At 49.3% G+C, this 10,369-nt stretch overlaps 1 protein-coding gene across 1 annotated transcript in view; it reads right to left on the bottom strand.

The window, feature by feature from the left end:
- Positions 1 to 10,030, bottom strand: part of CASQ1 (calsequestrin 1) — a 12,214-nt gene extending 2,184 nt beyond the window's left edge. Inside the window, exons 1-9 of the mRNA XM_069062879.1 lie at positions 9,478 to 10,030; positions 6,063 to 6,147; positions 4,873 to 4,973; positions 4,571 to 4,682; positions 3,946 to 4,019; positions 3,585 to 3,715; positions 2,090 to 2,135; positions 1,605 to 1,659; positions 1,137 to 1,237 (exon numbers count right to left, since the gene is read on the bottom strand). Coding sequence (XP_068918980.1) covers positions 1,137 to 1,237; positions 1,605 to 1,659; positions 2,090 to 2,135; positions 3,585 to 3,715; positions 3,946 to 4,019; positions 4,571 to 4,682; positions 4,873 to 4,973; positions 6,063 to 6,147; positions 9,478 to 9,729 — 957 coding nt within the window. The 5' untranslated portion in view covers positions 9,730 to 10,030. The remainder of the gene's footprint in view (positions 1 to 1,136; positions 1,238 to 1,604; positions 1,660 to 2,089; positions 2,136 to 3,584; positions 3,716 to 3,945; positions 4,020 to 4,570; positions 4,683 to 4,872; positions 4,974 to 6,062; positions 6,148 to 9,477) is intronic.
- Between the last annotated feature and the right edge of the window lie 339 nt (positions 10,031 to 10,369).

Raw genomic sequence — 10,369 nt, 5'->3', positions numbered from 1 at the left:
AGAGAGAGAGAGAGAGAGAGAGAGAGAGAGAGAGAGAAAGAAATGGACTGTAGGAACTCTTCTCATGAACAAGGCCTGAGAACCAGGATTCTGGGAGTTTTGTCTCCAGAAGACCCACCCCCTTCAAAGGATTTAGCCTAGGTACTACCAGCCCAGGGATGCTGTTCTGCATTCCCTTGGCTGTCTCTTCATCCCTTCAGGGTCATTTCTTTGAGTACTCTGAAGGCACAGCTTCCGAGGGTCCCTGGGTTTGGGAATAATATTAATAATGAATAAGATTAATAATTAACATCAATAATATTATTAATGATACTCATCTGCTTATTATCACATCTCTATAGTTTTTTAAGGGGCAGCTATATGGTACAGCTAGGTCTGGAGTCAGAAAGATCTGAATTCCAATCTGGACTCAGAAACTTACTAGTTGTATGGGCAAGTCACTTAACCCCTATTTGCCTCAGTTCCTCATCGGTAAAATGGGAGCACACTGGAGAAGGAAATGGCAAACTACTCCAGCATCTTTGCCAAAAAAAAACAAAACAAAAACAAAACCATGGATAAAGTCTACAGGGTCATGTAGAGTTAGACATGACTGAACAACAATAATTCTTTAAGGTTTGCAAATAAATTTCTGCACACCACCATTGTGAGTCCGGTTAATACAAACACTATTATTTACATTTTACAGATGAGAGAATTAAGGTTCAGGGAATTTCATGATTTCCTCATAGTCCTATTGCTAAAAAAATATAAGGGAAAGGGGATGGGGAGGGAAGAAACACTTCCTACTTCCTCTTCTTCCCTCTCACCTGCCCTAAGACTCACATCCATCCTGGACTAAAAGAGAGCCCTAGCCTGAGCTACCCAGAAAGAAGTGCTTATTTCTGTCATATAAGTCCATTCTGTTGTATTATTTCCCTTGTCCCTGATCTTCTGGGAGGAGACGGAGCTGCTTACTCACTTTTCTTTCTTAGGGGAGGGGCCTTATTCTGTAAGGGCTGAGGGTGGGAGGGAATCCACTTAAGCTCCCCTTCCTTGGCCTGCTTACTTTTCCAAGCTATATTAGTCCAGTCCCCCACACTCAGAGGTGCTGGTGGGATTGCACTGTGAGGGAGTGGGTTGGGTTACTCTCTTACCAAGGGGAAGTCATCAGGGTCGATCCAGATAATGCTGAGATCAGGGTTTTCTGTGTTGTCCTGGGCCACAGCTTTGAGGGTCTCTAAGAACTCATAGCCATCTAGGGGCAAATGGGGAAGTGAGGTCAGGGAGGGTTAAGAAATCAATAAGGTAGAAGGAAGGAATAAACCATTTTTCACATTTCAAGATACCAGCCCCCTTCTAAGATTTCCCACTTGGAGCAGATGGTGGTACAGTGGATGGAACACCACCCCTGAAGTCAGAAGGACCTGAGTTCAAATACAGCCTCAGACACATACTAGCTGTGTGACCCTGGAAAAGTCACTTAACCCCAATTACCTCCCAAAGAACAAGATTCCCCATCTGCTTCTTGCTTGCTATTTCCAGAAAAGGCCTACATGCTACTTTGTCTCCCACCTCCAGTCACTGCCTATTTTCGATTCCTTCACCCCGGCTCCTCTCCTTACCAGGGTCATCTTCCTCTGCAAAGGCCACTATGTGGATACCATCCAGGTCATCTTCCTGTAGAGTGAGAAAAACCAGTGAGAGTTAGAGCAGGCCAGGGTTCTAGCTATATTTCCCAGAAGAGGTTTTAGGGTTCTCCTGGCATTCTGTGCAATTGTTGGAGGGTACAGACTCCTGGACTTGGGGGAGGGTTTCAACAATTTTCCTGGGCTCCCAAAGCCCCCACCTCTATTCCCTTAGCTCCAAGATAATATTGACTGGATCCAGATATTCCTGGGGGTAGAAATGAATACACTCTGGGTCCCCAGTCTCTCTCTGCAGCAAGAAGGGCTTTCTGATTTGTTCCATAAATCCCTCTTCCTCTGTCCTTGGAGAACAGCTGGGCAGGATGTTTCTAAGTTCTGAGTCTAGCTGTGTCTCCCTCCTTCCCTCCACCTCCATCCACAGTTCTGATTTAGGGGCCTGACCTTGGCTGCAGGGGACTCACCCAAGTCTCGTACATACTTTCAGGTTTCAGCTTCCTCAGGGTTGACCTGGGAATAATGTAGGGAGACTCGGTGAGAAGAGCTGTCCCTATCCCAGGGGCCACTCTCCAGCATCTAGGGTCAGACCCAGGGCACAGACAGTTCATGGCTTGGATCAAGATCCATTCATGTGGGTAAGAGGCCCAGATCACTATACATCTATGGGGGAGGGAAGCTGGCAGGTTACAGGAAGCTTTACAGGCAGAAGGCCTGAGTTAGAGTACTGGTCCTGCAACTTTGTTTAAGGTCACAGGTAGCTCTGAAACTGGAAAATCCAATTCAAACCTTTATTAAGCTCCCAGTCTGTGCAATCAGTTAGTCAGTCAATAAGCACTGATTATGCCAGGCACTGAGGATAGGAAAAAAGGCAAAAGGCAGTTCCTAATCTTAAGCAGCTTGGTCCAGGTATGCTGTTGTCTTTACAAAGGCAAGACAAAACAAAAACCCCAGTCCTTGGCCTCGGGCGCTCACATCCGACTGGTAGAGTATGATATGTAAACAGGTAGGTGTATATGTATACATATACATGAAAGGTTGTGAACACTAACACTGTAGGGACCAGAAAGGTTGTTCTTTGGTAGTAGTATGTAAGATCAGCCTTGTAGGGGTTGGGAGGTTTTAAGAGGTGAAGGTGAAGATAAAGAGAGAACATGTTCGATGGGGGTGGGGTGGGGGGTGCACAGCCTTTGCAAAGGCACAGAGATGGAAGATGGGATGTCTCGTGAAGAATAGGAAAGTGTGACTGGACTGAGGAGTATGGGAGAATGACAGCATTGATGATCTCTAAATTCCTTTCCAAGCCCTAACAACCTGTAGGCTGAAGGACATGAGGTGGGGGTAGGAGGCAAGAGTGAAGTTTGGGAATCTAGACATTATGTGACCAGCATGCAAATCCTCACCATCCTTGTCAACAAGTATTTACTGAATGTCTGTTCTGTGTGGAACCCCACAGCCAGAGTTGAAATGCAGGACCCTTTGCAAACTGAATCAATGACTTAGGAGACAAGGGCCACAGGCAACTAGAAGTTTGTCTTTGTGTTCATCTCTATCCCTGGGTCAGCCTGCAGCATTGAGGTGAGGGTGTGATGGACAGTGACCCTCCACCTCCTTCTCCTTCTTCTTCCTCCTCCTTCCCATCCTTCCCCTTCTTCTTCCCTTCTCCTCTCTTTCCTCCCCCTCCTCTTCCTCCCTTTTCCTCCCCTTTCCCTTCTTCCCCCCCCTCTCTTCCTCCTCTTCCTCCCTTTTCCTCCCCTTTCCCTTCTTCCCCACCCCCTCTTCCTCCTCTTCCTCCCTTTTCCTTCCCTTTCCCTTCCTCCCCTCCCCCTCCTCCTCCTCTTCCTCCCTTTTCTTCCCCTTTCCCTCCCCACCCCCTCCTCCTTCTCTTCCTCCTTTTCTAGCCCAAGACTCCACAAGTCACCTCCTAGATAAGGACAAGTGCAGCCCCCAGAACAGTCCCACCTCTTGTGCTCTTCCACAAAGCTGACAATCTCCTCCTCACTGTTGGGTTTGTCTGGGATGGTCACTGGCTCATCCATGAAGGCCTCATAGAAATCAATCTCATTCAGCTTCAGGGTCAGCTTCTTAGCCACCTTTGGGGAATGAGGAGGATGAAGGTGGAGACACAGAGCAGTGAGGATCTGGGGAGCCATGAGAGCCTTAGAAGATCTGAGGGGAGTGGTTTATTTGGGAAGGCTTCAGTGTGGAAGAGTGGATAAGGTTCTCCATTGGCCCTGGTGGGGGGGGATGGAGATCAGCTCTAAGAGCAGCAAAGGGCTCAATGAAGGTCAGTGAGACGTGTTAGAGGGAGAGAAAAGCATACCTTGCTGTCAAAGGTGGCAAAGAAGGGGATATAGGGATGAAACTCTTCAGCTGCGTCCTCATAGGCCTTGTAATCTGGGGTGGGGGAGGCACAGTTAGTTCTGTCTTCATAGAAGCCTGAGTGCTACTCCCCCATATCCTGTTACCCCCCTCCCCCATTCCCAAATCTTTCTTAACTAAGACAAAACTGGGGAGCTGAGAAATCCAGGGAGACTTAGCCTGCTGCCCCCCGCCAGCATTTTATTCTTTAGAGTAAACCTCTCACAGAAGGCTTGTTTTGGGGGGGGGGTGCTAGTGGTGGTTAGACAGCATTGAGGAACCATAGAGTAGAGGGAGAAGGGAACCTGAGACTTACAAAGAGAAACACTCCTAAACAAAGGGATGAATGGCCTGTTTAAAACCTCAGACTGGGAATCAGTCAGAGTGACAACTAGAAAGCTCTCTGTGGTGAGAGTTGTGGGGAAACTGGATAGGGGGGAGAGTCAGGAGCTGAAGGCTCAGGGAACTGGGGTGCATTGGGAAGGGTTGGGAGCAATGAATTTAATAGGAGAGATGGTAAGTGATGAGAGAGGGGGATGGAAGCACTAGGAACAGTGGGGGGCTGGGGGAAAGAGGGTGCTACCCACGTTCTGAGTCCTCATTCTTGAAGTAGCCAATAAGTTTGATTTCATCTTCAAGGTTCTCAAATGCCTGCAGCTCCCGATCACCCTCAATTAGCTCCACAGGGTCCTCTAGGACCTGGTGGAGGAGAGAAGAGTGAATTTTCAAGCCATGGTCTGGGGGCAGAGAGGATAGGGATAGGCAGGTGAAAGGTGGAGACTAATGTATGCTAGGATGGGGAGAAGGATGGGAAGGTTTGGGGGTGGGGAAGGAGGTTACTGAGGAAAGTAAAGATTTGAGACTAGGAGGGGACCAGGGTCTTTCTCACATCAAGCAGAAACTCGACCAAGGTATCTGCAGATAATTCTCCATCGTATTCAATGACCTCATCCCCCTTGAACACGTACACACTGTCTTCCTCTACCAGGCCTGGTAAATAAACAGAAGTGAGTCTTGACCTCGAGACCCTCAGACCCAGTTTCTGGGCTCCAACCCCATTACCTGATTCATACTGGACCCCAAAGCTTCTGTCTCAGGCCTTTCGCTCCCACCCCCTTGGCCAGATCCTTTGGCTACAACCACCACCCTGCCCCATCATCACAAACATGGCACACCACTCTCCTAACCAAGATCCCAGTTTTTGGGAGTAGGGGCTTGTTAGGATGGAGAGTGGTTTCATTGGAAGGTTTCAAGGTTTAATCTCTTCCCTTTTCCCCCTCTTCCAGAACAAGGGGCACCCTTCAGCCCCAACCCTCCTTCTCCCTCTCCCTACCCTCCCTACTCAAGACTCAGGTGCCTGGCTCCCAAATGCAGCCACTTCAAACTCTGCCTAGTCAGACCACTATTATAGCTGTCCTGCCACACCTCCCACCATGTGGTCTAGAGTCTAGAGCCTGCAATGCCCCCTGGTGGCCAAGAACTGGAAGGTCTTCTGTCTGCATGTCTCCCCAAGGAGGCTGGGGAGGGGGTGAGGGATAGGGAAGGGGTGGTATTGACCAGGGGTGGGGGAGAATGGGGACTCTACAGCTTCCCTTCCCTTTTCCACTCCTCTTCCAGGGATGTGGACTCAGATTGCTCCTACAAAGTAACAACCTCAATGGTAACTGATACTCCTGTGGTATGTTACCATTTATAAAGGTAGAAGAAATGCTGCCCTGTCCCCTGCCCCTAGAGATTTGGGGGTCTGGGATGAAAGTTACAGCTAGGATCTTCGAGGTTTAAGACACTCTCCTTAGTTAGCATTGATGATAGGAACCACCTCACCATCACCACCTTCAGACCCTTCCAGGGGAACATTTGATGATCTCACTTGTCTCTCTGACCCCTCAACAATTCCCACGTCCACCGAGCTGCAATTAATTACATTATAGCCCCACTCCAAACCTTTATGCCACCCCCTCCCACACACAGAGTGATTCATCTTTGTTCTCTCCATGGATGGCCCTTACCTCTCCCCCTCTCTATAGATCTCTCATTTCCCCTTACTACCTTGTCCCCAGGTCTCTCTTTCCCCCTTACCCAGTTTTTTGGCCACAGCTGCATCTTTCTCTGAGTCCACAAGGCCGAAACCAACTCCCTTATCTTCCAGGACTTGGGCTGCTAACTGGGGAAGGTATTCAAGTTAGAGTCCAGGGTCTCTAGGCTGAGTCTCTCACAACTCCTCCCCCCCTCCAAGGTTCAAGGAACACTTGGACTTAGAAATCAAAACGTTAGAATTGGTTCTTGAAGACCACTTTATAACAGGATCATAGCCCTACAATAGCAAAGGACCTCAGATTTCAGTTTCCTTATTTTACAGATGAGGAAATTGAGGCCCAGGGAGGTTAAGTGATTTGCCCAAGGTCACAAAGGTATTAAGGGCTGGAGATGGGGATATGAACTCAGGTCCTCTGACTAGAGAGCGCTAATGTTCTTTCCACTAATGCGTTCTTTTTATAAAGAACTCTGAGGTCCATAAAAATGACGCATTCAGAATGACAGAATTTCAAAGTTGAGAGGGACCTCAGAGACTATCTATTTGTTTCAAACCTAAACAAGGCCTTTCAAATATTTTAATAATAAAAGTTGGCATTTATGTAAAGTTTTCCAAGCATTCTCCTTTGCTAGTTATGAACAAACCATCCAGGTAAGTGCTATTATCCCCATTTTGCAAGGTAAGGGGTGGGGGTGGGGGGAACCAAGGCTCCAAGAGGTCAAGGGACTTGTCCATGGTCCTAATTCACAAACATAGGAAGGGGAAGTTGAACTCAGGCATCTTCTGATGGTGGCACCCTTTCCACTCTCCCTCACTGTGTCACAACTGTCCTGAGAGGTAGGCACTAGGGGTATTATTATCCCTATTTTACAGATTAGGCTCAGAGAGGTTAAATGATTGCCCAAAGGCATATGGCTAGTAGATGTCAGAGGAGGGATTCAAAGTCAGATCTTCAGTCTAACACTTACTACCATGCTAGAAAACTCTGAAAACAGCTATTATGTCAGCCTCAAGTTAGGGATTTTCCAGGCTAAAACCTCTCCAGTGTCTTCACCACCGTGGTTGCCTCCCGCTGGATCATACTTCACCTCAAAAATGTCCTTTCTAAAACTTGCTTGCCTAGATAGGACACAATTCTCAAAGACTGCAGGGCCAGTTAGTTGGTGGAAGAGTCAGGCTTCATAGACTCTTAGAGTAAAAAGAACCAGAAGTCATCTAGTTCAGCCATTACCCGAGGTGTGGACACACAGGTCTTAAGTCTGCTGAGCCCACCCAAGTCAGGGATAGTGACACTTTTGCTTTCTTTGCCTCTCTGTTAAGCAGCTGTATCATGTCCCACTCTTAGCTTCTTGGCCTCCTTCCACTGAGCAGTAGTAGGCTGAGGGGTCTGACAGCAATGGGGGGCCACCTTCCTTCTTCTAGGGGCTTAACCATGTCCCAGGGCTGTCAGAAAGGGAGGCCCTCAGGGAAGTCCCCTCCTTCCTCCCCTTGGGATTCATCTTAGGTGAGCTTAGCTGTGAGCTTAGCCTGCTGGAGTGCTACTTTCCTATTGGCTGTTGGGAAGTGGGGATGAGGATAGGGAGCTGGGGCAATAAAATCTTGCAGAATTACGACAGAGAGAGACACCCTCACCCAGGGCTTCCTCACCCCCAGGAGTGAGGGAATAATGTGTCTCCTGACAGCTTTCCAGAGTCTCTTTCTGTTTCCTTACATGCTAGAGGCCCTCCCTCCACCCCCACTCCCACCCCCTCCATCTTCCATGGCCAAGAATGTTAAATGCTTAGGGCCTGAAAGATTTGAAACTGTGGACTAAGGAGAAGTCAGGTTTCAGGGCCAGGCAGAAGAGGGCTAATGGATTAAATTGCATTCCTAGCCCCAGTCCTATCCATTTTACAACTCTGTGAGGTAGCGTATCACTCTCATTTTGCAGTTGAAGTAACTGAAGCAAAGAAAGGAGTGATTTGACCATAGTCACAGTAAATGGAGCAGCCAAAGCCCAAACTTAGATCTTTTCACTGTTCTTTTCCTCCAACTCTCCTAGCCCTAAATCAAATTGTTTCTAGTCCAATTTCCTTTGTCCTGCCCAGAGAGTTCTCCCTGCCCCTCCTCCCCACCTCAATTCTCTTCTCTGGGCTTACTATCAGAACTCCTGAGGGACAGGGGATGAGGGAGTTGGCAGGTGGGTGGCCCTGGTATTCCGGGCACTTGGGATAAAAATACCCGCCTGTTAATCAGAAAGCAGAACCCAACCCCTTGCTGGGGAGGAGGGGAGCCAAGAAGAAGCTGTGGGGAAGGAAAAGGGGGTCCCTGTTCTCTCTGGCCCTACCCTTAGACTCCCCTTGAAGATTCTGAGGTGTTAAATAATTGGGGAGAAGAGATTGGTTATTCCAGCTCCCAAGGAAATCTTAAAATTCTAAAATTCTATCTGCCCCTACCTGACCCTTCCCCAATATAGGCTCTTTCTTTTCCTTTGGAGATTTCTCCCTCAACCTCAGGAGTCCCCCTTCTCATCCCATCCCATCCCACCACCACTCCTGTCAGTTTCATCAGGCAGGACCTAAGCTTGAGGCGATAATTGGTTGGTGAGAAGTGTGTAACACACTAGGAAGAGGGTGGAAGGAGGCAAAACTCTAGAAACTGGGCAGCCCAGTATGACCCTGCAGGGGCTGGTGGGGAGGACCCTAGAGAAAGAGGAGGCATGAAATGAATGACACAACCTGAGATGCCAGGTAGCAGGCAATATCTTACATGATTTTTGTCTTTCACTGGGCAGTTTAACTTCTGACTCAGCTGGAGAGATTAGGAGAGAGAATGGGTCTGAGGAGGTCAATGGGCTTCTGGGGGCAGGGTGAATGGTAGGGCAATCCAGACCCCAGAGAGGGTAGATAAGGCCACTGCTGACCCCACCCTCTTCTTTTGGCCCCACCCCTCCAATAGCTCTGGTGTTCTCCAAACTCCAACCACACCTATCACTTCTAACCCCATAAAATCGAGCAATTAGAATTAGAGAGAACTTTAGAGATTACCTAGTCTGTCCCCTTCATTTTACTTGGGAGGAAACCAAGACCTAGAAAGTTGTACTGTTAGGATCAGATCCATACAGTTAGCAAGTGAAGGAATTGGGACTTGACCTCGAGTCTTCTCCTGTATTCCCAGCCAGAGTTCATAGCAAAGCAGCTCCCACTCCCCAGAGTACCTGCTCTGCCCATCCCCTGGTGGTAGAGAGGAAATCCCTGCCTCTTGCTTCTATCTCAACAGACAAGGATCCAAAGGCTGCTGCCATCCCTGCTTACTGCCTGTCTTATGGCCAGAGATGCAGAAGAGGGTCCTGATGCCTGCCAAGGTGGTGACTTTTGGAGAGGAGGGCCTCTAAGGGACCCTCAATTCCTTCCTCCCTCCCTCTTTCTCTTCCTCCCTCCTTCCCTTTCTCCATCCTTCCTCCCAGCCACCCTCCCTCACCTCCAGGATTAGCTCCTCCATCTCAAATTGTCTCTGGGAAGCCTTGTCATCTTCGGGGGGCTCATGGTAGAGCAGGGCAAGCACCTCATACTTTTTGAGCACATTCTTGTAGTTCTTGGAATTGACGTTGACCACTCGATCCACACCATCATACTCGGGAAAGTCCAGTCCCTCCTCACCCTGTGCCCCTGGTATGGGAGCCCCCAGCAGCAGCACCAGCAGTGACAACCAAAGAAATGGCACAGCCCCCATCCTGCTGCTTCTGAACCCGACTCCTGTCTGGGGAAGACTGGAAATGGCTTCTTGGTCCAGATGGGAAATGGATGGGAATGGAGGGGAGAGCCCTGGGCCCTGAGTCAGGGAGCACTAGGGGGAGGGGGAGGCCCAGAGCAGTGGGCAGGGGGCACAGTCTGGTCCTGGGGACACTGCTGACAGAACCTAGAGGAAAATGGGAAGGAGGAGGAGCAGCAAGCTGGGGGCGGGGAAGGAACTGGAGCTGCCCCTGAAATTTGCACCCCCTCCCCCTCCTCCAGACCCTATCCTGTCTCTGGTCCCCTCCACCAACCTTGTCCGGTCTAAATATGTCTCTGTGGCTTATGGGAGGGGCAGAGCCCTCCCTCTGAGGCCAAAAAGACTCCATGGGGGGCCTGTAACCTCCTGCCCAGACTTCCAGTGCCTCCCCCCACCAATGTCCAGGGCTCCTCAGCCTGTGATCCCAAGTTGGCCTGAGAGCTCATCACCATATTAAGAAAGGAAAGGGGAGATATGCCCGGGCTAAAAATAAGACCAGATGAGTCGGAGGTAAATGAAACTGGGATCGGGGAGGGAGAGAGAGGGAGGGACAGGGCAGGGGTAATTAGAGAGGGGAGAATAAGGGTAATTAGAGAGATGC

The sequence above is a fragment of the Petaurus breviceps genome, unplaced genomic scaffold, assembly GCF_028583685.1.
Source record: "Petaurus breviceps papuanus isolate PSGF00001 unplaced genomic scaffold, PetGlider_PUasm1.0 90510, whole genome shotgun sequence".
Lineage (NCBI taxonomy): Eukaryota > Metazoa > Chordata > Mammalia > Diprotodontia > Petauridae > Petaurus > Petaurus breviceps.
The sequence above is the reverse complement of the archived record's forward strand: the minus strand, read 5'-3'. Positions and strand labels throughout refer to the sequence as shown.